The sequence below is a fragment of the Phyllostomus hastatus genome, unplaced genomic scaffold (assembly GCF_019186645.2).
Source record: "Phyllostomus hastatus isolate PE091 unplaced genomic scaffold, TTU_PhHast_1.1 phas_scaffold_585, whole genome shotgun sequence".
Lineage (NCBI taxonomy): Eukaryota > Metazoa > Chordata > Mammalia > Chiroptera > Phyllostomidae > Phyllostomus > Phyllostomus hastatus.
Window position 1 is genome coordinate 26,238,852 of NW_025334037.1, and position 26,443 is coordinate 26,265,294.

The 26,443-nt window shown below is 44.4% G+C and overlaps 1 protein-coding gene across 1 annotated transcript in view; it reads left to right on the forward strand.

The window, feature by feature from the left end:
• HSD17B12 (hydroxysteroid 17-beta dehydrogenase 12) overlaps window positions 1–24,553 on the forward strand; it is a 148,087-nt gene extending 123,534 nt beyond the window's left edge. Inside the window, exons 7-11 of the mRNA XM_045825617.1 lie at window positions 5,089–5,123; window positions 11,715–11,796; window positions 13,663–13,728; window positions 22,677–22,826; window positions 23,087–24,553. Coding sequence (XP_045681573.1) covers window positions 5,089–5,123; window positions 11,715–11,796; window positions 13,663–13,728; window positions 22,677–22,826; window positions 23,087–23,191 — 438 coding nt within the window. The 3' untranslated portion in view covers window positions 23,192–24,553. The remainder of the gene's footprint in view (window positions 1–5,088; window positions 5,124–11,714; window positions 11,797–13,662; window positions 13,729–22,676; window positions 22,827–23,086) is intronic.
• Window positions 24,554–26,443: the final 1,890 nt, after the last annotated feature.

Consider the following 26,443-nt stretch of genomic DNA (forward strand, 5'->3'; position numbering starts at 1 on the left):
ATCTAATAAAACTGGGGGGAAATATATTTTGAACATGTCCAGACATTGAAGACCATCAAGAATATATTTAATGTTTAGCATGCCGTTGATGTAATTTTGTGAGTAAGATTATATCTTATGGGGTCTTACTTTGTCTGGATAAATTTTGCCATTCAGAAAGGAGACATTTAATATATGACATGCACACAGTGTAAAGAAAAATATAGCTTCCAATGTATGCACTTGTATTGCCTCAATATCCCAGGTTAATGTTTCTTACTGGACTGTATCTAAATGTGTAAATTGCTGTCCTGGGAAAAAATCTGAACTGAACTTTAAAACTCTGCACAACCACTTACTAAACATTCTTACGGTACTGAGACCCCTGGTCAGAATAAAAGAATCCATCATCAGACTTAACTGAACTGGTAGTTGTTCTGCAGACTGATGGCCGCCTCCAAAGCCTCTCCCTCCCCTCCGCTTCTGTAGGGAGCTGAACGTCAGTGGCCACGCTTGTGGACTCCACTGAGCTGCTTTGCACGTAGCATCTCATTTTCTCATTTTACACACCCACACACACCCACAGACATCCCTACTTCTGGGTGAGATCTTTCTATTATCAGTCTTGCCCATCTTCTTTCTGTTTCTGGTGATCTCAGGACTTTGGGGAGCTGAATAATGATGTCTCTTCACAAAATGCTTAGGAACCTCTTTATGATACATTATTAGCCGAGCACTGTGGTCCCCTGATGAAATGTGTGAAATAAAAGGTGTTTTTAGATACTACCAAGAATGCATATGATCTGTCCTTGCAATGAAATACTCCACAACCGCTAGCCTGCCTGACGCACCCCTTCCCTGCTCATACCAGCACGGAAGCTGTCCGTGTTGTAGGACGGCATGCGAATCGGGTGACATTTTTTAGGGTGCACGTGCTTTTACTTCTTTTTTACTTCGCTCAACCAAAAGTTTTTAAAATGCATCAGTTCCATAGCATACACTGTTGTTTCTTTATAACTGTTTGCATTTTTGCATTTTATTCCTTCAATTGGAATTGTTTTTCCTGCCTAGCGAGTATCTATTTATTTTTTAAACGTAATCTGTGAGGCTCTCCCTCACTCCCCAGATGTAATAGTCCTCCCAAGCATGGGTGCCTTCTGTCCCTACCTCGATGGCACCACTCATAGCATTGTCACATTATGATTTATTTTTATAAAAACCTATTCTGCTAGGTAGTGAGTGAGTTCTCATCACCAAGCTCAGGTTCAAGTACAGCATGACCTCCCCTGGACAGAAGAATGCCTCTTTATTGCTTTACATTGTACCAGGCCAGAAGTTGATACGCATAGAGCATTTTTAGAGCTCGTTTTATCTCCTCTGTGTGATAGAGTAACATCAAATGTATTTTGTGAATCCAGTTCTTTAATTCTTAGACTTTTTGGCACAAACAGCTTTATTGAGAGATGACTTCTGTACCATAAAACTCATTTATTTTAGGTGTACAGTTGAATGGTTTTTAGTACATTTATGGAGCTGTGCGATCTTCACCGCAATCCCACTTTAGAACAATGCTAGTACCCCAAGGAGATCCCAGCTGAGATATGTTTAAGTATCAGTTGATGGGACTGTCCAGAAACTTCTGTGTGTGGAGTTCAGCTGGGTGACCTCAAAATGTGTCATTGTTTTTGGCTGTAACCTGTGTAGAGTACCACATGCTTAAAGGAGGTCTGGATGCTTATTGGTGCCCTATCCTAAAAGATGGTGCATGCTGACAGTAATGGATACTGCTGCCCTCTCAGGGCCTTGCTCTGTGATGGGCCCTATGCTAGGCCCTTTATATACGTTACCTTATTTGAGATTGAGAATATGATAACTTGTAATATAGATACCTTCTTCATTTAATGCACAAGGACTCTGCAGAGGAGGATCAGGAACGAACTCAAGGTCACACTGCCAGTAAGTGGAAGGGCCAGGATTTGAACTTTGGCCTGACTGAATACCACACTTGCCTTAAACATTCAATGCTGTCTGTTGAGCAATTCCCCTGCTCCTACAAAAAGACAAATCTTAGGAAGCCTTTAAGAGTTGTTACTTATTTTGAAGAGTTATTGTTTAATCTGAAAAGAGAAGAGGTGACTGTGTTGGAAGGATAAACTCTGAAATCAGCCTTTTCTTTGACTCGGTTCCATGTTGTTTACTCTGAGGCCCAGTGGGCACTTTCTGAATTGGGTCAAGCAAACCTAGCAAAGAGAAGAAACAGAATTGTGTTTTAAAAACTCTAAAATAGTGAGGCCATTTGGGCTATCAGCATAATTTGATTGAGTTTACTTTTGGGGATTAAGCATTAAAATACTAATATCAGTTGGTCTTTAGTAATGTAAATGGTAAGTTATATTAGAATATTGGTTTGGCTGCTGTTACAGAAATCTAGGAATGGCTTAAAATAGAAATGTATTTCTCAGATTAAAAGCTGCGTAGGTAATCAAGGTTTGGTGTAGTAGCTTCACAATCACTGGGGATCCTGCCTCTTTTCATCTCATTGCCCTGGCTTAGCACATGGCTTTCTTCTTGGCTGTTGTAGCTCCTCCCATCACATCTGTGTTCTAGCCATGGAGAGGAGGACCAGGTGGAGAGGAGGACGTACATTTTTGTTTTCTTTAAGGGCATGACCGAGAAGTCGTATGGATCACTTATGTTCACATCTGTTAGGTAGGCTGCCGTTGTAGGACCACATGATCTGGGAGAGGAAGGAGAAAATACGGTTTTATAGGGGGCAAGGAGGGCGGGAAAGAGGCCGCATATCCAACTGAAAGTTCAGTTATTATATATTGTGGAAATATCACATGTTGGAAGACAATTGGCAGTCTCTGCCCTGTTATTCGCTGAAGATGAGATTAATATGAAAAGTGCAGATTTGCATGTAAGGAGGGGGGAGATGCAGAGTGCTTTACACTTGAGAAGAGACCTCGTTATGGTCTCTTCTTTTTGCTCTGGGCCAGAAAGCTCGGCCAGATCCAGATACCTCTGTTGAAGTAATTCCCCGAGGCTTTGAAGATACTTCTTTGACTGTTTTGAAGTTGGTGGTGTGTCCATCTCTCTCTTATGACACGGTATCAGTTTGAACTCGTGTTTTCACTAGAAAAGTATATGCGACACTTTCGAGGTTGGCAACCGGGTTCAGAGTGCTGCAGCGCAGATTTTACCCGGGCCAAGTCTGGATGCGTTTTCTTTAAGGCATTTCTGCTGTACACGTATGTGCCAGTATGTACCACATCTTCTTCATCCGCCTGTTGATGGACACTTAGGTTGTTTCCGTATCTTGGCTGTTGTAAATAATGCTGCAATGAACACAGGAGTACACGCATCTTTTTGAATTAGCGTTTTCATATTCTTTGGGTAAATACAAAGAAGAGGACTTGCTTGATCATATGGTAACTGTGTTCTTAATTTTTCGAGGAGCTTTCATAATGGTTTCCATAATTGCTGCAACAATTTACAATCCCATCAGCAGTGGAGGAGGTTTCCCTTTTCTCCCCATGCTCACCAGCCCTTGCTATTTCTTGTCTTTTTTATAATAGTGATTGCAAAAGATGAAATATTGCCATTTGCCACAACAAGGATGAATCTTGAGGTTATTACACTAAGTGAAATAAGTCAGATGGAAAAGGACAAAAACTATATTATTTCACCCATATGTACAATATAAAACAAAAAAGAAAACAAACAAAAACAAACTCATAGATACAGACAATGATAATTACCCAAAGAGAAGAGAGGGTAAGGGGGGTGAGATGGGTAAAAGGGGTCAAATATATTGTGACAGATAGAAACTAGACTTTTGTCTGGCTGGTGTGGCTCAGTGGACTGAGTGCCGGCCTGCAGATCAAAGGATCACTGGTTCAATTCCCAGTCAGGACACATGCTTGGGTTGCAGGCCAGGTCCCCAATAGGGGGTGTGTGAGAGGCAACCACACATTGCTATTTCTGTCCCTCTCTTTTTCACTCCCTTCCCCTCTCTCTAAAAATAAATAAATAAAAACCTTTAAAAAAAATTAAAAAGAAACTAGACTTTTGGTGGTGGGCATGCTTTAGTGTATACAAATTTCAAATTATAATGTTTTACACCTGAAGCACATAATATAATGTCATTAACTAATGTTACCTCACTTTAAAAAAATTAAATTAAATACAGCCTATTGGTAGGGGGTGACATTTCTAGGAAAAACAAATTCTCTTCTTCTCAGAATGCTATTTTAATTAAGACCTATTCAAAATAGAACACTTAAAATCCCTATAGTTAGCATGCATGCAAACTATTCTGTGACAAAATAGCATTTGTTTCTTAGAGAATTGATGATATCCAGGAGTCCAGAATTCACGTTTTAACCTCGGTACTTTATGGTGTGACCTTGACTAAGCCAGTGGATATGGTCATTTTTCTTAGTTAATCGTATCTTAAAACAGAGTTTACAGATAGTCTCTGTCATCATCTTACAGGTTTGTAGCCAATAGTTGTGAAGTCCTTTAATAACGCAAGTACTGTTTTTTCATTGTTGGTCACTTGAGATCACAGATTAACCCTAACTTACTATAAGGGTGAGTTTCACTCACAACTGGCTGCAGCAGCAAGAGACGTGAATGTGAAGATACCCTTAACATTTGCCAACATGCCACTTCATGGCCTTCTCCTAAAGGCCATCGTGATAGGGAAAGACCATTGGAGCTCTTGAGACTAGAAAGCTTATGTAATCTTGTAGGCGCGGTATTTCTCGTGATAACCCATGTCCTTTCCTGAGAACGCATGTTGGGATACTTAGATCTCTCTGTAAACCCTTAGTTGTTTGAGGATCTTGGTGCCAGTATTACATACCAGGCGAGAATCATTTCAGCCAGGGTGACTGAAAGTATTCCCAGGGTCGTCTCTGGTCATCTCACCTGCTCCCTTGTCTCGGCACGGACAAGTCATAGAGACTGTATAAAATAACCCGCTGCCTGTGGAGGCGGCGAGTGGTTCTGTGATTCCCATCCTGTCTGTGGGGGTGGCTTCTCCTCCCTGTTTATCTGTCGCATCCTCAGCCATCACGAATGTTTTGTTTTTCTCTCTTGCAGATGACACGATTGGTGCTGCCCGGCATGGTCGAAAGGTGAGTCACGAGCTCACACGAGAACACTGGGGAGACAGAACTCATGATTATTTATAGAGAGAACCCTTTCTCTGAGAAACTCACTAAAGTGGCTAATGAACCTACCCCCCCCCCCCCCCCATGTCTGAGTGACAGAGTAAGGTGCCCGGTGAGTCACGGGGTGAAGTGTGAGTCATCCAGTGGTGGAGGCTTTTTCCACTCGATTCCCTTTTCATTTCCCTCTTCAGAGTTGCGGTGGTTCCTTCAGATCTGGATAAAAAGTCTGCCTGAGTCACCATCACTAACTCAATTGCCTGCTATTCTGAGGGGGCGGACAGAGTTCCTGGGATATCCCCGGGAATACCTTCTTAAAGCTGTATGCTCTCAGGGCCCAAGTCAGTGGAGTTTCCTGACGAGGGCCCCATCCCCTGGTTTTCCAGTTCTTACTGGGAGCGTGGGTGTGTGAGGCACTGAGGCCATAGCGTGCTTATAAGTCGTCAGACCCACTCTTGGAGGAAAAGACTGTGTCCACTGGCCTCGTTCTTCCGCTTCATGTTGGGTTCCACCAGGATACCCTGGGCGTCTTCATTTTTATGGAGAAACGTGCTGTTGAGTTCTTACAGTTGAAATAGCGTGAAGTGTAGAATTGTGATCATACTCTGTCCTTCCCTCAGAAAAGCTTGAATGGCAGCTAGACCTTCAAAGAAAACCTGCTGGAAAGAGCTGGGCTTGCATCTTGAGTTAGCAGATCATTGGCTCAATTTAGAGCTTCATGGTCATCCCTGCTCTGCAAAATAGCTTTGAGCTAGGACAACTCCCAAAGGAATCACAGCTCTGAAAAGGGAAAACCCAGGACCCTACTTCTGTGATGGCCCCTCTATGACCAGCCTCAGGGTGGGGTGACAGCTAATGTGTATCGAGTACATACTGTGTGCCAGGTGTTACACCGAGGACGCGGCATGCGTTAGCACATTTAACTCTGACAGCCTCCCGTCGCCGTGCGGATGAGGAGACTGCGGTTAGGAATCTCTTTTGTTTGGCTTCTACAGAGGGTGGTTGAGAAACTGCCTCTTAGCAAGGCTCTCTGCTTGTAATTTCATTTTGTATGTCATTTTGTATGTTTCGATAGCTTGATTTCAGTAAAAATTTCCCTTTAGCATTTTCGGACTGCTTGTTGTTGGTTGGCCATGGGAGCGCGTCCCCCCGATGGTCAGAAGTAGAAGTGATGGTGATCAAACCAGACCAGGACCCGCCATCAGCTTAATCCTACTCTGACAACTACAAGTGACATGGTGTTAATTCGGAACAGGAAGTCCATCCACTAAAAAAAGAAATACTTAATAAGTCACAGAGGTATTATAAAAGGAATTTCTAAGTGTGTTGATAAAAAAAACTAATTCAAAAGGGATAGCAGTTATGACATCTTTTGTAGATCATGAAGTATTAGGTTCAAAGAGTCATGGGATTTCAGTGCTCCAGGATCGGTGAGGGTCGTGAGGCTACATCATCGGTAAATGCTCTGGGTACTCGGAACGTCGCCCCTATCTCAGTAGACCTGGTTGTCAGGGTCCCAGTTGCAGCTGCAGCACTAGATAAAAACAAAGAATGCAAAGAAAGGGACCCATCCACTCAACAGGCATTTGCTGTGTGAGTTTTATCATGGAGTACACAGAAGATCCATGGGATCCTTGCCTTTAAGAACTCAAGTGGTTTTAAACTGAGGTTGGGAAATGACCTGGCAGAGAGCCACCGTAGGCTGGACCGACACTGGAGGTTGTGGCACTTGTTAACAGCTAATAAGAAATGTAAGTGGATTTTATGAGTCAGTTCTTTTGGTTAGGCGAAGGAACGGCTATATTCACTTTGAATGAAATGAGTTTCTAGTTGTGTTGGTCCAGGTAGGCTGACTACTCTGACAGACCGCTCCCGGGCCCAGCGGCTGGGACAGCTGCTTTTCCCCCCGCATCACAGCCAGTGCATCTGTGGTCAGGGCTCTGCCCTACCCAGCTCTTCGGAGTCTCGGGCTCCTTCCATCCAGAGCCTCCGTTCCTGGGCCTTGCAGTTCTCTGCCAAGTCCTCTGGGTGCAGCTGGCAGGTGAGGTGGGAGCATAAGGGTGATTCTATGGGAGTCTTCATGGGCCAGGCCCGGGAGTGATGTATGTACATCATCACTTCCGCCCACATTCCACCGCTTGGAACTCAGGCAGAGGCTACAGCTGACTGCACGGGAGGCCAGAAATGTTAGCTGTGTGCCCAAGAGGACAGAAAAACTCCAATTTAGCAGATCACCGTACATTGTAAATGATTAGTTATCACCTGCCCTTTACACGGTCCCCAAATGGCGTATTTCCTACGCTTGGTTTCCCCAGGATTCGTATCTCCATTCAGTAAAAGTGGAGTCCGATATAAAGATCCTTTGCTGTTGTTTGTTTCCCCTTTCACTGATTCTGTCTCTGATGTGTGAGATTTTCCAGACCCTCTAGAACTACAGCCGAGGGCCAACTGACCGTCACTAAACAAGTATCTGCAATCAAACTAAGGTGTTATTACCATAGAGGTAGAAAGTGCATAATTACATTTTAGAGGAAACTTGCTTTTTCCACTTCCCCGGAATTATAAACATTGTGTACAGCTGGAGCCAGGAGGTGGTTGCCATAACAACCATGAAAAAGCTAAAAATAGCTCTCTCATACTGTATTGCTTAAGGTGGAATTATGACATGTTGTGCTGTTTTAGGGCAGGCAGTTCTCTCTCGTGTGGTAACTGTTTGCAAACTTTCTTCAAGAAAGCAATATTTGTGTAATGTACTTGGATTGCTAGTGCTAATTATCTCCCTGACCATAGAACTGTTTTGACGTGTTTCTCAGTCTTCTAGAGAATCTGTTGGAGAACTGTCTGTACCAATTTCAGTATCATGTTAAAGCTTAAAAATAAAAGTAATGACCCTCCGAGACACACTTTTGCACTCCCTGCCAGGACATGAAAATACGAACAATCGTGACAGTCTTATTTATACGATCTCCCGTGACTGGCATCAAGCTATTCGCAGTCAGCTGCCCACAGGAGGGTGGACCCTGTGTTCCGTCTCTTCACGGCGGCATGGACGTCTGCCCACCTCTCTCTCCTCACCTGCAGTGTGAGGCTGTGATGAGGACGCCAGAGATCAGTGACTTACTTCACAGGTGACCTATCACTTCCTCTATGACAATAATTCTTCTAGAGCTTTGGACAAGGTCACTGCAGCAGTGGAGTGGAATAGTGGGGTGTGCACAGGAGAATAAAGGCTTGGCGTTATTACTTTTTTATCCGGTTGACAACGAAGGAGAGTGTTGTGAATGCGAATTTCACGGGTCTGAGGGAATTCTAACCGTAGGAAGCTATAAATGCACAGTGTTGAGTTTTATAGGTTTGCGTGAGTTAAGCATTGTACTAGTGAGAAGGGCTAGTGATTGAGGAGAACACGATCCTGTGAAAAGGTGCTTCCTTAGCAGCAATGATGTCTTCTGCTGTGTTTCTGCGGTATTTTAGTTCTAGCGGATTCTCAGGAAATTGGCACCGCTGAGACACCATCATGTGGCTGTTAGCAAGTGAGAAGCGTGATGAATTAAGAATGTCATGTCACAGAAAACATCACTCGACTCGTTTATTTGGATTATTTGTCATAACAAACTGGAAATGTGCTGAAGCAGTGTGAGTCTTCATTAGGGAACTTCAGCAAATATTCTTAATGTACCTTCCAGTCTTAGAATTGCTCCCCAAGTCCCCAGAAAATGAGAGATTAACCAGGGTTTGGTTTTATGTTTGTTTCTGTGTGCAATTAAGCGCAGCCTGTTTTATCCTTCTGCTCCATATAACAGAGTTGTCAGGAGTCTGGCCGTGCCATGGAAACTGGTTTGACGTCACTGACTCTGCTGAGATAGAGGATTAGAGCTTGACAAAGTAGTAGATTTTACTGACGAGTCCTTTGGGCCTCACACTCCCAAATGTTCATCCCCATCTCTGCACGAAGAACAGATCCTGTATACAGCACAGGGATTAAGGCAGCTATACCAGTGTGTGGTTTGTGATTCAGACAAAACTAAGGTGGCCGTGATCATCCTTGGAGAGAGAGAGAATCCTGTGCTGTCTTGTGTGTGGGTGTTGGGGGGAGGCTTTTGCTAGACAAACAAATCCGTGTGCTTCTTGGTAGCACAGAGTTTTTGTAGGGGGCGTTTTCTCTGCCATTTTAGTAGGGTTAGAAATGCCTGCCTTTTATTTACTTAGGTCTAGTGCATTCTCACCTTGTACTTTGTGGGCCTTAGGCTTGTTTTAATCTATTTTAGAGGTAAGTATCTTGTTTCGAAGAAAGCACCCTCCAATTCTGACTTACCACTAATTCAAACTAACTCTGCCTCCCAGGAATTTTAATTAGGGTAGAATATTTGAGAAGCAAAAATCTCAGCGGACTCAAGGAGTAAACAATTGAAGAAGCATAACTGCATAATTATGACCTATTTCATTATTGGTCTGTTATATTTGGAACCAGCAAAGAAGTTCTTGTCATCTTTAAGTGAATATTCCTGTATGGGAGTTGTTGCTCTGGTGAATGAGGTTTAGGGTCTGTTTCGATGAGAACTAATTGGTCTCGTAGCCTCCACTTCAGTGGGATCTGCTCTGACCTTAAAGGTGGCACATTCCAGTATCTCGGAAATATATTTTTCTCTCTATTTTTTAATAGAGTTATTGAGATACACTTCACATACCATAAAATCCACTCATTTATAAAGTATACAGTTGGGTGGGTCCTAGCCATCATCACAGTCCGATTTTGTAATCTTTGCAACACCCTAAATAGGTACAGATACTTTGAACATCATAAATTAATGCTATATTAAGCATCTCCAGTAATGTTCATTCACTTCCATTGAAGGAAATTCTCACAGATAGAGATAAGTTTACTAGATATGCATTGGTAAAAATGATCGGCTTCTACCTCCTGATAGACTGTTACACTCTTACCTTAAAATTTAAAAAGGGAAGGCTTTTCTCTCTCCATGAAGACACCAGCAGAAAATATGGGCAGTAATACTGTAATGACTATGTATGGTGCCTGTGGGGTCCTGCAGGTGTCAGGGGGAACACTTTACAAAGCATGATTGTCTCGCCACTATGCTATACACCTGAAACTAATACAAAATAATATTGAGTTTTTAAAAATACAAAAATGATGTAATTAATACACTGACTAAATTCCAGCTTTCTTCAAAACCCTAATGTAACTATTTTATATTTGAGAATTTGATTTCTGGGACCAAAATATTAATGGATTTCACTGTTTAGGAAGGTGTGTGTTGCAAATAAGGACTTCAGGTAAAAAAAAACCAAACAAAAAACAACAACTTGTTTCCGGTGACACATCAGGCTGAGGATCCAGACTTCCTGTTTGACGGCTGAGGTGGCATCTCGCCTGGAGGCTGGCAGACGGGCTGGGTGACCTTCGGGGATTATTTCTTTTCAGATTTACGTCTGGAATAGCTTTGATGCCATTTAATCATGTTCCTCTTATTATTTTGCATAAAAAGGGTTTATATAGTCCCCTTTTTCGATATTGAAAAAAATAGGCTTTGGGGAAAGTAAATTCAGATGAAGAAAAATGAGAAAACGGATTAAGAACAGGAGCCTGACCCGGGTTGGGGACAGGCGGCGGTGAGGCAGGCTGCTGTGGCCGATGGAGGGGACCGACCTCCAGGAGGAGAGTGGATGTGAGGGGGAAGAGCTGGTTGTCAATCCTAAGATTCCTGAAACCCTAGTTCTGCCCTCTACCTGACCCACCTGTGCTAGCGGATGACTTGCTTATCTATACAGCTGCTTCCCTCAAACCAGTTTTCATTTACCGGTAGCGTTAGTAACTCCTGATAACTTTCTGACTTTTACCTTTCAACAGTCTCTAAAAGTTGAAGTAGAAACTTGGCAGCTTTGCCTTTGGCTAAAGAATATGACTTGATGAGCTATAGCTTCACATGTTCGAGTCAGGTCTCCATGTAGTGCCCGAACATCTGCAACCCCGGGGAGGTAGGAGGGCAGGACCTACCCGTCACTCACTTCCAGAAGGGTTTACTAAGTACTGGTTACACGCTCAGGACTGTGCTCAGTGTTTTGAGGAGAAGTGAGGACAGAGGCTACCAGGTCCGGAAGTTTATGGTTTTGTTGCAGAAGAAAATGCACATGCACATAAAATGATCAAATACTACAGCAAGGTAGTATGTGATGACATGCCAAAATAAAAGCTCCCAAGGAGTGGAAGAGTGTTTCTAAAAGTGAGCATTCTTGGTGCTGTGGGCAGAGAAGACCTCACAGGGTGGAGATCAGCTTGAGGAGACGGCAGATCTGATCCGTCTGTGCCCTAGATTACTAAGACCGAGAAACAAGCTAACTGCAAGCAAGAGCTATTTTTAGTTGATTGAGTTATGCTTCATTCACTGACCAAGCACATCACATGCTGATGAAAGGCAAGGAGAGATGTGTGTTAGAAAAACAGCTGGTCATTCTGTTTCAGATCTGTATCTCCAGCTGTAATTTACGAATGGTTGTGTATGTGATTTCTTGCTGTTTATGGTGCATTTTCCTCCCTAGGTCTAAAGGGGTGATTCTGAATATCTCCTCCGCCAGTGGCATGCTCCCGGTTCCACTGCTGACCGTCTACTCTGCAACCAAGGTGAACAAGTTTTTAGTAAATCATGTCAGAATAAGAATTCATTTTGAATCTCAGAATCGAGCATAAAACTTTCTTCAAGTTCGATTCTGAGCAGTTTCCAGGTGGAACAAGAAAAGGAAAGCACCCTGCACTAGCTTCATGGGAGCCAGAGCCAATGAGGACTGATTGGCAGAAACCCTGTAAATGGGACACCAAGATCGCAGGCCCACCAATGGGTTTTCTCCTCCCACTAGTTTGCAGGTGTTAAAATTGATGTTTGAAATTTGCAGAGAAAGCTGGCTCAGCTGATCAGAACATCATGTTAATGAATCTAAGATCGGGGATTTAATTCATTACCAAGTCACCTTCATACAGCATTGGTTCAAGTACACAGAGCTGAGTGGAAGGACTGCAGCCACTCAGCACTTAAATGCACATAGTAGGCACAAGATAGACCGGGTGAGAGTGTCAGTATTTTGCCACATTATTCAGAATTCACAGATAATTGTCGTCACTTGCAGGGTGAGGCGAGAATTTTCCAGAGCTCTGTAAGGTGTCGTTTTATATATCCCCACTCACCTCTCACATTACTACTAGAAGAATAATTGAGAATGCATTTCCTACTGCCTGCAGGTCAATAGCATCATCTGCATATACATTGTTGTGGCATAGGATTCATCTCTGAAATGGAAATGACCGCTGAGATGCTGAAATTAAATAAGCTTTTAGGGGGAAGTGAGCAAAATATAATACATAATGAGAACATGCAATAGGTCAGGGAAGGAAAAGAGCAAAATGCCTGCCATCTTTTTCACTTGGCTTTTTGTCCCCTGGAACATCAACAGTGACTACTGTCTTTTGGCAAATCTCGGCCCCGCCCCCACCCCTGTAATCTACCTGCTTTTCTTTTTCTTTTCTTTTCTTTTTTTAGGAAGAGAATATGCTCAATATTTTATTTTTTTTAGATTTTACTTATTTATTTTTAGAGAGGGAAGGGAGGGAGAAAGAGAGAGAGAGAGAGAAACATCAATGTGCAGTTGCTGGGGGCCGTGGCCTGCAACCCAGGTATGTGGCCTGACTGGAAATCGAACCTGCGACACTTTGGTTCCCAGCCCACACTCAATCCACTGAGCTATGCCAGCCAGGGCTTCTACCTGCTTTTCTACAGCTCTGCTACATACAGGGGGCGTGTTTCCAGTGATCATCAGGGTTTCTGAAGTGGCCCGTGAACACCAGCCGCTCACATGTTCTGCTCCATGGACACAAGACTAATTATAGGGACCCCAGTTGAGTCATTATTGATACTTTTCACTTCCAGCCTGAGGCTACGCCCACATTTGAAAATGGTACATTATATTTCACAAACAGATATTAAGTCTTGCTATCAGGAGAAGGCGGGCTGTCAGGTTCATCTCCACATTTTTTGGATCCCTTAGGGCCAAGAGGATGCTTGCTCTTTTCTTCTCTCTATTGACAACAGATCCTCATAGAAGAGAGTTGAACAGAACTTATATTGTGTTTCCATTTGAATGGCAAGTAGGGAGGAGACATGCACCCTTTGTTGTATAATGAAACATTTCTTCTTGGAGAGTCATTTTCTGGAAAAAAAAAAGAAAAGAAAAGAAGAGCCTTTTCCAGTTAAATCAAAATTTGATCAGGATATTATATTTGGTAAGATAATACCTAATTTGGTGGCAGATAAAAATGACTTGAGGGCCTCAGGTGGGGTTTTTTTTGAAGGTCTCTTCTGCATTTGAAATAAAAAGAATGATTAGAAGCTACAGTGTTAAATGGTTAGTTTGTTATTTTTTGTTTCCATGGCTGCAAATCGGGCAGTTTGATGTGACTGTGTGTGTGTGTTTCCTTCTCACTCCCACCCCCTCCCAGGCTTTTGTAGACTTCTTCTCTCAGTGCATCCACGAGGAGTACAGGAGCAAGGGCATCTTTGTGCAGGTGAGTAGAGTTTGTTTCAGGAAAGTATTCCTGTTTTTGTGTGGTTTCCACAGCAACTGTTGCCATCTTGGTAACAAAAGAAAATGACATTCCTAAGTAAGTGACTGTGACGTTAGCACGTTATTATGGTTTCTTTTTCTTTATGTACTTCAAGTCTAGATTTTTAAAAAAATTATGCCTCAGAATTTTTAAGGCAGGATACCTAGGGTAGAACTGAATGTAGTGTCAACAGTTGAAGCATAATCATTGTAAGTTCTCAGGGTTTATTTCTAGAGAATTGGACTATTCGTGTCTGTTAGCTGCCAGGCGTGTAAGGTGGGCCGTGACTGCTCCAAAGTCCTGTGCGATAACCGCGAGGGTGGAGGGCCGAACAAAACCGACTTTTGCTGGAGCAAGGAAAACAGCAAACACCAGGATGATACAGGCATGGTGGTGATTTTCAGTAGTTGAAAGATTGTGTTAACATATATAAGGTGTACATAACAGAAAACACCATCTAAATATTTTTAAGTATTTAGTTCCGTGGCATTAAGTCCATTCACATTGTGGGGCAGCCACTACCACCATCTAACTCCAGAATTTTTTTCGTCTTTCAAAACTGAGACTCTGTCCTTGTGAAACAGTAATTCCCCATTCTCCCCTCCCCCAGCCACTGGCTGCCACCATTCTACGTCCTGTCTCTGAACGTGGCGACTCTAGGTACCTCGTGTGCGTGGGGTCATACAGTGTTTGCCCTTTTGTGACTGGCTTTTTTCACTTAGCATAATGTCTTCAAGGTCGATCTTCGTTGTCTCACGGGTCAGAATTCCCTTCCCTTTTAAGGCTGAATTGTATGCCATCGCATGGACACGCCACACTGTGTTTATCCATTCATCAGTGGATGGGCATCCGGGTTGCTGCCACCTCTTGGCTGCTGTGAATAATGCTGCTGTGCACATGAGTGTACACCTGTCTTTTCAAAACCCCGCTTTCCATTCTTTCGTATACGTACCTACAAGCAGAATTACTGGATCACATGGTCATTTTACTTTCGGGAGGAAAGAGGGAACTGCCTCGCTGTGTCCCACAGTCACTGCCCTATGTCTCTTCCCACCGGCCGTGCCCAGTGTCCAGTGCTCGTTCTCGTCCTCGCTGTGACTTATTTCCTGTTCGGTTTTATTGTTTTAATTTTTGGATAACAGCCATGCTAATGGGTATGAGGCCGCATCTCTTTGTGGATTTGGTTTGCATATCCCTAATTATGGGTGATGCTGAGCACCTTTTCAAGTGCTTGGTGACCATTTGTGTATCTTCTTTGGAGAGATGTTTATTCAACTCCTTTGCCCATTTTTATATTGGGTCCTTTGCTTTTTAATGTCGGATGGTAGGAATCCTTTATATATTCTGGATGTTAACCCTTTACTGGGTAGTTTGCAAGTGTTTCCGCCTGCACTGTGGGCTGCCTTTTCACTGTACGCCTGGCATCCTTTGATCCACAGAGTTTTAATTTGGATGTGGTCCAATTTATCTTTTTCTTTTGTTGCTTGTGTTTTTGGTGTCATATCTGAGAAATATTGCCACCACGAGTGTCAGGAAGCTTTATACCTATGTTTTCTTTCACGAGTTTTATAGTTTTAGCTTTTACATTTAGGCCTTTGGTACATGTTTGACTTTGATTTGATCATGTAGCTAACAGATATAATGCTGTGAACATACAATACAAAATATAAGAGGACACAAATGAAGGAGTTTTCAGGGTGTCTATCTCAAATCAGCTCTGGTTCAGAAATAACAGCTTGTGGCGTTTCTTTGCTCTGGCACAGTGTTGGCGATGTCTGGGAAGCACTTGACTTTCTTGCCCTTTATCTGCTCCTGCCCGTGACCTGCCCGCAGCGCTCCACACACCCCGTATTCACTGTGGCTTTCATCACTGCAGGCCCACGGTTTCGCTCCTTGTACCTGAATCCCGCAACGATCAACTGTCACAATAATAACTAGTATCTAAGGGGATACTCTCCAGACACAGTACTAAGCACTTCATATATATAGCCCATCGCATCTCATAATCACCTGAGACGGTGTGACCATCATCTTCTTTAAATTTACGGAAATTGGGGTTTAGAGAGGTTAAGGCACTTGTCCACGTTGACCCAGCACTCAAGTCCGAGTCCATTGGGCACCGAAGCCTTTGTTCTGAACCACGGCGCCACGCGCTCCGGGCCCTCAGGGCGGCAGTGGGCCCTTGTTGGGTCCCCTGTGCTCAGGCAGTTACGGACCCAGAAGGGGCTCGGGGACTTAGTTCCATTTCTTCCCTTGAATCTTTAGACAGTCAAGAGGGGCCCAAGTGTTATCTAAATATAGCCTGTAAACCTCTTCATTGTGTGAGGAGGTGCTGGTGCTACATCACCCACAGTGAGAGGGCCGGCCGGTAGAGGGGGAGTGGGCTCAGGGTCTTCTCATCTTCCGGGGTCAGCGCAGAACCTGCGTCCTCAAACCCCACCTGAAGTCCTGCCCAGTGGACCCCAACATATCACAGCCCTTGGGCCTTATTCTGACTTGCAGCATCCCATACGTCGTGGGTACACTGGGGAGAACAGGGTTTTTGAAAATTAGGAATTTTATACTAAACAACCAGACTACCTTCTTCTCCCTTCCTTGACACCGGTCAGTGCAGTGGCGGTACCCCGAATCTGCTGTGTGTAATGCGTTACTTTTGCTAACGTGGACACCAGTAAAGCATTCACGAGAGGTAAGACATCAAGGCTACGCAATGTCGTGCTGTGTTCTCATCCTGATGAAATCATTGTAATCAAGCTATTAATTTAGTAATTTTTAAACACCTGCTAAGGCTAGGCAGGAATGCTGGAGGTCCTCCGGCAGTGTGACCAGAAGCTCCAACTATTCCAACAGCGAGAGGGGACAGTAGGCTTTGCGGACACAGACGAGTGATTTCTAAAATTCTGTGAATATACAAAACTATCTCCTCCCCTCTCTTTCCCACACCTTGCTTCCCTCAAAGATCTTCTCTCCTGATTTGCTGCCTGTTAATCTGATGCGACCAGGAACTACTACAAAAGCACATTAGCATTTGTTTTCCAAAATATTGTACTTTATTTTTTCCCTGATAATGAGCTATGAATTATGTAATCATTGCCTTCCTTCATATGAATTCATTCAAGGTTTAAACTTAGAGTGAATTTGGTGAAAATATAAACATTCAAACGTTGGTGAGGGAGAGTACAGCTGTCCCTTCGGTGTGGACACACCGGAATGCTGACGTCTCATGTCGGTTCTGAGCAGAGGGACAAAGACAGCGGGTCTGTATCCGTGAGGCTCAGAGTTCAGAACGACTGGTTTTCTGTGGTGGTGCCTTAGGTCTGCACACTTCTTGGACTCGGAGCCTTTACCAGCCCACCGCCCTGCCCACTGCGTCCCACGGGCTGCTGCCTGGGTGAGCTCGTTGAAGTGCAGCTCCGATAATGCTGCCCTCTGTAGTGTCCCAGGGGCTGCCCAGAATGTTTAGGGTTGGACCAAAACGTCCCAGGCCATGGCCTCTCTTGCCACTCCATCATCCCAGCCCATGTTCAGCCCGAGTGGGCACTCTAGTGTCCACTACATGCCCTGCCCTCTGCCGTGCCAGGGGCTGGCTTCTCTGCTGGCACACCCTCTCCCCAACTCCCCTCCACATCTCCTCCCTGCCCGTTCACACCTCGATCTGCGGCCCCCTCTGTCTTTCCAGGCCCAGACCGCCCTTCACCTGCCCTGGGAAATCTCATCTTGCCACCCGGCACACGTGGTCACACCCTCTGCTTTCATGTTTCTTACTGAGTGCCCCTGCCTGACATTCTCTGGCCCTCCCCCTCTCCTGCTTCAGTGTGGGTGTGGGCGTGAGCACTGGGCTTTTTCTCTCGTCTCTGTGTTGCTAATTCGGGGCTCAGCGGGGACCTGCCTTTCACCTGTTATCACCGAGGACTCTGGTGATGCGTGGCCATGCTGTGCAGCACACGGACATCGGTTCCGAAGGCCCGTCGAGCTGCTTCTGCTCCCATACGCCTCTGGGCTTGAGTTTCCAACCTCTGAATCTACAGGGCTTCGAGGCTAATGCTGTGTTGTCAAATTTCAGTTTCTTCTAATCTTTGGAAGGAAAGCTACCATTTTTAGGTCTGCCTGCATGTTCCTCAGATTGCTCTTTTGGGAGAGGAAGACAGTAGGGTTTCGAATTCCAGGTAGTTTTACATTGAATTCTTTATGAATATATTTTCCTTCATTTTTTCTCTCCCTATCTTTCCCTCGGCTTCTTTGCAATGATTTTGTAAGAGCATCTGACATCTTCTTTATGAATTCAGATTTGCCATCATGTAAGCATTTTCTGGAAATGCAAATAAACGGTAGTGACGACAAGTGATATCAAGGCCACGGAGGTGACCCGGGCCTGACTTCTGAGCAGAGGATTAAGAAGTGCCTTGTGGTAAACCTTATCCAAAGTGTGCTCTGTTGGTGAGAGCTATCTGCTCTCATTATTCAGCACAGTCGAAATTATGCTTCACTCTTTGAAAGACCAAAGGCGGAAGCAGTCTGACCGGCGAGCGGGCGGGCCCCGGCCCCTCCCGCGTGCCCTGTGCCGACCAGCTGTTCATGCAGAGTGTGTGAGGACCCGCCCACACGAGGACGACACCCTGAAACTCCACTTCTTGAACCCATTCTGTACAGCTTTCCTATGCCTTCTTGTCTTTTAAAACCTTTTTATTTGGAAATAACTTCAAGTCTACAGAACAACTGCAAGAATAAGAATAGTACAAAGACTACTCGCATGCCCTTTACTCAGAGTCAGTCATTGTTAACATTTTACTCCCTTTATTTCATCCTCGTCAGTGAGTTGCCTCCATCCTGGTTCTCTGCCTCTAAATACTTGAGTGGATATTTCTGAAGAATAAGCTTCTCTTATATGATCACAATGCCGTTACCAACTGTAGAGGTACGATTGGCGTATTTTTGCCTTCTTTGCCCCCTTTACTCCAGTTTGTAACCCCCACAGTGTTGTCTGTGGCATCATTTACCCTCCCGTGCAGAGGTCAGTGCAGGACCAGGTGTTGTGTAGTTTTCCCACCTCTTCGGTTCCCTCTAACCCGGGATCTATCCACAGCCTTTGTCTCTTAGGACACTGATGTTTTTGAAGGGCGTAGTACTCCTTCCCGCTCTTTTTAACTGAACAGACCCTGACATGGAAAATGAATACACAAATTTAAGGACAAAAAGCTTTCCTCACCTGCCGTGTAAAGGCTGCAGCCACTGGCCTAAGAACGGGTGATGTAATGCTCATAAAAGGCAGATAAACACCACATCCAGAATTCCATGTTGCCCCCATAGGTGAGCCTGGTGGCCTCTGGATCCGTGTTTCCCAAAGCATGGTTGTGTTGTTCTGGTCACTTTGAAAAGCAGGAGGGCATGCTTAGTGCATGGGTGCCTGCGTGGAAGATGCTCTGCCCTGTGAGGTTTCACAGTTACAAGGCTCGGTGTTGGATTCTCGGACACCCACCGGGCGGCAGAGGGCACCCGTCTGTGCACGGCTCCATGACGTCAGCCGGAGACGCCTCTGCTGTGCTTCAGGGCCCCCGAACCGTTTTGTGAAGACCAGATGCCTAAGCAAGCCAGTCCAGTGGGTGAGGGGAAGAAGATACCAAGTTGTCTCCAGGCATTTTTTAAAAAATAGGCTGAGCAAGGACAAAACGTCAGCTTTGCTTTGTGGCTTAGTTAATTGTTGCCATTTGGGGATGATCGACTTGAAGACCAGGACACCTGCCCACATGTGCAGCTGCCCAGGTCCAGGTGGTTTCAGGTTGTCAATACTTACGAGGGCAAACTGATGAGCTTAAGCAGTTTCCAAAACGTACTCTTCCTGAAACACTTCCTACAGCAGCGTAAGTACCTTCTTGACCTGGTCAGTGTAGTATTTCCCTGAGTAAGCAGGAAAGGTGGATTAATTGTTGCTTCCTGAGCTTTCGTTGAACTGTTGAAGGATGTACCTAGGTGATATTTTGACACATAAGGTATTTACTTTTACGTAATTTGAAATGTTCCTTTTTAGATTCTGGACAAGGAGCTAGACCTATAAGTCTGCCTTCATGTAGGTAGTTGATCTTGCTTAAGCTTCGGAATACCTAAAGTTTGGGTTTAAACGCATGTTACACTGTCAACTTGCTGGCACGAATAATGTTCGGGACGGCAGCAGTGGAAAGGGGCCCTAATGCTGTCCACAATGAAGTGCTTTGTTGCCAGTTCATCCAGTGGCTCTCCTTTGTGCTTCCACTATGTTGGAGGTTCTGTTTGAAGCACTGGCAATGTAGTGGCGAATAAGATCTTGTTTGCATAGAGCTCACATTCTAGTGATCAGTATTGTCCAGTGACTGGTTTTCTGTACTGCTTAGCCTTCCTCCTCCACTGCTTCACACATGTCTGATGTATGAACCATACTGAACTACTGACAGCTCCCTGAGGACATCGTGCTTTGCTTTGCTCTCGCTTTTCCCAGTTCCCAAAGTGTTCCTCCCGTATCTATTTACCCAGCAAACTCCTCCACTTCGCTGCAGACTGAGCTCAAAAGTTATTTCATCTCTGAATCCTTTCCGTCTTCCACTAGGCTGTGCTAACTGCTTTGATTTTAAACCATTGTGGAAATAAGTGAATACCCTTTCCAGAATAGAATTTATATTTTTAAGTTGAGAAAATGTGACTTGGAATTCCTGGGTGCGCGTCTCTTGTCTCCACCTCCAGAGCCGTGAGGTTCTCCACCAGGTCTGGCTGGTTTAGCTGCGTGAGGAGTTAGCTTGTGGCGCCATCAAGTGGTTCACCCAGGCAGTGTGACTTGAGTTTTCTACAAGATCAAATAGTCCAATTTACGCCAGATACAGATATATAAAGAAGGGGATTATCATGTAATTAAATAATTGGGAGTTATGAGACCATCTTCGTCTTGAGAAGCTCAAAACTTTTTTTTTAATCCTCACCCGAGGACATGCTTATTGATTTTCAAGAGAGGGGAAGGGAGGGAGGCAGAGAGGGAGAGAAACATTGACGGGAGAAAGAAACATCAGTTGGTTGCCTCCTGTGCGTGCCCCAGCCCAGGCCCAAACCCTCAACCGAGGCATGTGCCCTGACCGGGGATCACACCTGCAACCTTTCAGCTTACGGGATGACGCCCACCCAGCTGAGCCTCGCTGGCCAGGGCAAGAGAAGCTCAGAACTTTACAGGCTTGTAGTCTATATGTGCCAACGGTCTTTTAGTCTTCACTTTTTTTTGTAACAAGGAAACCCGAGGCATAACAATGGGATGTGGTTTGCTTATGTTCTTCATTATTTGGGGCAGAGTACATGTATATACTCTATTTTGCTTTGTTTGCTCCTCAGCTTGGTGAATAAACTCTTCTTACTCATTGTGGGCGCCTCACTGAACTCTGCATTTCATCCTGTGTGATGTTCAGAGATCTCCTTTTGCTCTGTCATATATTTTATCCTTGCGGCAACGTGATTTTAAAATTAAAGACCTATTTGACAAACTATTTTTGCCCAGTAAGTGAGGGATAAGTGGACAGTGATAATTGCAATAAACAAACTCTCCAGAACCAAAAGTTGGTGTAGAATTTTATCAGAGGTGTTTTTCTTTTCTCTTTCTTTTATTTTGCATCAAATGAGGAGCAGGAAATGTTACTTCTTCTTTTATTCTGTTAATGTGGTGTGCCGTGTTGATTTTTGTACGTTAAATCATCCTTGTCATCCAGAGATATATTCCACTCATCCTCGGGGGTGGGAAAACACAAACCATAGAAACAAAACATGAAGAGAATCGTGGGACACTCCCTCCAGCTCCCAGCAGGAAGGAGAGCCATGGTGTGGAACACATCTCGATTTCGTTTCTAATTCTGACCGCCAAGTGTTAGAGCAGATCTTCTTCCATAGAGACATCATTGTGATCGACGCCCTTTCCTTTCACCCACGGGAGATCAACGGAGTGTGTTCACTCTTCGGGGAACAGCCCTGCCCACGACGTTTCACACTGCAGAGGAACCTCTCGTGTCCTGACCCAGGGCTGGCCTTCATGGCGTCCCCTCTCATTCTCTGTATTCTCTGTTGGAGCACGTCCAGGGTGTCGTCAGCATAAACAACCAACAACTAGCACCAGTTAAGTCCCTCCAAAAGGCAGCGTTCAGATTGGTCGCCCCCTCAGGGCATGTCAAGTGTCCTTCGGCTGCTCAGGCTGCTTCTGTGCTGTCCTGCCGTGTCCCCCACTGAGGAAAAAAGCAGAGGAGGGAGGCGGTCCTAGCTTATTAACAGAAAGTTTCTGTAACTCAGAATCAGTTGTACACCTGAAATTTATGTGATGTTATTAATCAGTGTTACCCCAATAAAAGTTAAATTAATAAGTGTTGCCCCAATAAATAAAACACAAACTCAGAAAGGAAGCAAAGTGGAGGTAGGCCAAAGGCTGAGAGTGAAATGTCTCTTGGAGAAGGAACCAAGCTGGAAGAAGCTTAATTGACTGTAAATTATGGGAAAATGTATCAGGGCTTCTTTAGGAGGATAAACGTGTCAAAAATCTCTTCCTTGTGGTGGATCTGCAAACGTTCAGTCAGAGTGGAAAGAGGATCGTGTCCTGAAGCTCTGTTCTCTAGACTTCTGTGATCCTTCTCTCTCAATGTTCAAAAAGGTATCCTGCTTATTTTTAAAACTTTCTCCAGTCTTAAATTCTGTTTGGTTGAGAGATTGATGTATTGCCATTTGTTTTCCACCGACACGTGTTCTGAGCGGCCAGCTGTGGGTGGCTGTTCCTCCCCGCTCTCTCTAAAGACTCAGACTGTCTCGTTCCTCGGAATGTTCCTGCCACGCACGGCAGGCGAGCGTGACAGCGAGCCCCGAGTGTGTGGCCTTCTAATCAATGGTATGTTTTTTCGGGGCGGGGGGTGTTGCCTTTCCAGAGTGTCCTGCCATACGTTGTGGCTACAAAATTGGCTAAAATCCAAAAGACAACTTTGCAAATACCCTCTTCAGAGACATTCGTGAAGTCGGCGCTGAAGACGGTGGGCTTGAAGTCCCGAACCAACGGATACTGGGTCCATGCTCTGATGGTAGGTGGAGTTCTAAGTCCCAAACAGGCATGTGGGTTTTGTGGGTTTTTTCCCCCACTGAGTCACAAAATAGTATGTGATATATTAACCTGTATATTTTCTAGACTCACTAACAATTCGTCTGTGTTTTATTTTAAACACCCAAGAAGTCTAAAATCTGCCTATAAATAAAAAACATTATAGTGAAACAAAAGATCGTATATTTTAATTTAGCTCAAATTGTAGGCTGTAATTACATATCTCCCCATTTCTTTTCCTAGGGCTCACTCTGCTCAATCCTGCCTTCTTGGTTATATTTTAAAGTGGTCACGAGTTTTACCAAGTCCTTGCGGGCTCGCTATCTGAAGAAAGCCAAGAAAAACTAGGCATCGGCCACTGCATCAGGTGCCCTGGCCGTGCACTCCAGCCGATGCACAGCACCAGCCCGTGCACAGCACCACAGGTCCTCCCCTCTCCCCCACCCCTAGCTCCCAAATCCTCGGTTGTTCTAATAGTTCCCAGTACAGCTGAATGTGGTCAGATTCGGGAAGAAAGTACGAGTTACTGATGCATATATTCTGGTTGCTGCCAGCAGTTCTTTTGTAGTGTAATGTAAATGCTCCTACCAATGGGATGTAGAACTAATATTAACAAGAACAACTTAATAGGAAGGAACACAATCACAGCAAATCACAGAATGATGGGGTGGCACACGGTCCCAACAGTTTCATCTGGCCCAAAATGCCACTGACGATTCAGGGATTTTCTCTGAAACACACTATTAAAAGTCACGGCCAGCTACTCGTTCTTGTCTTTAACAATTTGGGGGACTAGAGATTAACAGATTCACTTATGGGAAGACCTACAGCAATTTGCATAGTTCTCTGTAAGCTTTTCTAAAGGCCTGTCGCGGTTTGTATGTTTATATGCAACTTTCCTTTCTCCCAACGTAGTTAATGACATAAACACAATTCATGAAATTTGGAGGTTTTCTTATACATGTAGCCCATGAAAATATGCTTTTGTCTAATACATACTTGTTCTCAGTTTAACTGTGTGTCATTGCGGAACGCTGTACGGTATGATTTATACAGGTTCAAGGGTCAAAATGTCCATGGAGCCCGGCGGCCACCTACAGTGTCACTGAAACCCTGACCCAGGAGGGGGCCTGCTGGCACCGGCTGCTTCGGTTTCCACACTGCAGTCACACTGCTTGCCTGTGTAACAGGCTATTCCTAGAACAGTGACTTCAGAGAAGTGGCATCACACTCTTAAATTGGTAGTCCATAGATAATTGATATAGTTCGTGTTAATGAGAGAGATGATATAACCACGGTGTTGATTGAAACTGTATCTCTTTGGTGCTTGAACTTCAGGCCATTTTTACACTGGCTTAATAATATAAATTAAGTCTTACTTTTATTCTGCCGCATACCCGTTCGGGGAAATTGCCAGGCAATAATATGTGTTGTGAAACGTTCAACCTAAAAGGTGGGACTTTCTCTAGGCTCCAGCCCTAAGGTTCTGAGTTTTAAGCACCAGTAAATTAGAGGGAAAAAAAAATCTTAATTGGGGTATTTAAGCGTTTCTAGCTTTAAATTTTGTCAGCTAAGGACATACAACAAAAACAGAAAATCAAATTTACCATCATTATATAAAAGACATTTTGGCATACAAAAAGTAGGAAGAATGTAATCTCAGAATAAGGACTAGTCATTTAAATGGAATAAATTCAGCTTTATGAAACACATTGCCTCCTCTCTCTCATTTTGTTGAAACCACAATCACCCGGGCAATATTTCATCTCCTTTCACACACTGGTTGGTTGGTTGGCTGGTTAGTTGGTTGGTTGGTTGGCTGGTTGATGATTGTGGGGGTGGCTACTGGTGGAAAGTTGGCAGAGACGGGAAGGGGTTACAAGTATACAAAAGACTTTTCCTTGTACGCCCGTTAGAACAGCTATATTCTGGCTAGGAAACCCCTTAGCAATCTCAACACTTCTGAGCTATGGCTTTGACTGCCTCACCTTAGCAAATACCCTCATCTATTCGACACTCAGTATTGAAGGTGATGGAATGAAAATCCATGTTTCCAGGCACATGAGAGAAAAATTGTACTAAAAGAGCAACTGATGTTCTCCAAACCTTCAACACAGTGAAACATCATTTTTTTAGACTTAATTCTATATTGACTTGATTGTCTGAAATGTGCTAGATAAGGTTTGAGCCCCAAAAGCATAGAGTACAAGGTAGTATCGATTATTCATGTAGAATCAGCTCCCCTCACCGCACAGAAAGCAGATTTTAATTTATTGGTCTTCCATTCCCCACTCAGTGAAACAGCATGGGGGACGTGGGAGGAATCAGCCTGTACACATAATGACGTGTGCTGCTCCCCTTTGTCACTGTGTCGGTCCCACTCGCACTGGGAATAAATAAATAGATGCTAAAGGTGATGTTACTGGTCTCCATTTCCTCAACTGTGGTCCTGCCCTAAAGAGATGAATTCTGATTTCTCATTTGCTATTTATGGCACTGAAATACAATAGAATTGAACTTGATCTGGAGGGAGCATCCGTGCTGATACCAGTACAGATGGTGCGGATTCAATGTGAAAGAAAAGATTTACTGTGATACTACCTTACGAGAATAAAATGAGCTAAAGACATACTATAAGTGCCTCAGTCTACTAACATAAAAAGCTACCTCAGGTGCTCCCGGATTCCGCTATTTATCCCTGTAGTTTACCAGTGTCAAAACAAATGACCAAAGCCTTTTAATTGAATTTGTGGGGAACAAAATTAATTTTTAAAAATGTTAAGGACTCACTATTTTGTGACATCCTAATGTTTTTAGATTGGCATGTTCGTGTCATTCATCTCATGGTGCAAAACATATATGCGTGGTCAGGCTTTGAATCCCCTTGTGAAAATGTAGGTCTTTCTCTTGAGGTTTGTATGAAGACATCTAATAATGGAACACGTGTCTAGCATGAACACAAACGTATTGGATGAAAACTTGTGATGAATGGCCTATTACAGCTTTGTCCACTCTCTTGGTGTATGTGCCATTGAAAAATAAGCCAACGAGGTCCTACACAAGGTCATTCTGAAAGGACAGAAGCCAGCTGGTCTTGTTACAAAGGTTCTAGGCAGACCCTTGGGTGTGCTAATGGAGCGCGGACCACATGCCACAGACTCTTCTGGGTGCCAGAGAAACTGCAGTGAACACGGCAGACAAAAATTCTCACCCAGATGCTGCTTAACATTTGCGTTGGGAGGAGGGCAGGGAGCAAAGGAGGGAAACATAATAAGCAAAAGGAATCATCCTAATGGAGTGTAAGTGCCATGTGCTAGGAGGAAAAGTGAAGCAGGGTTGGGAGGACGGGGAGTCAGTGTGTCAGGGCGGGAGGCTTGTGACTGCCCAGAAGGAATGTAGAGTGGGCTTTAGTGCGGGGGGGGCCTCTGAACAACCCAAGTCTTGGGCAGGCCTTTCAGTTACCTGGGGAAGGGGCGTTTGGGGCAGACCGGCCTGTGCCGAGAGCCCACGGAGGGAGCATGCCCGGCACGTTCCAAGGACAGCTGGGAGGATAGACACAGTGGAGTTGTATGTTAGGTGATGTATTTCCTGGAGATTTCA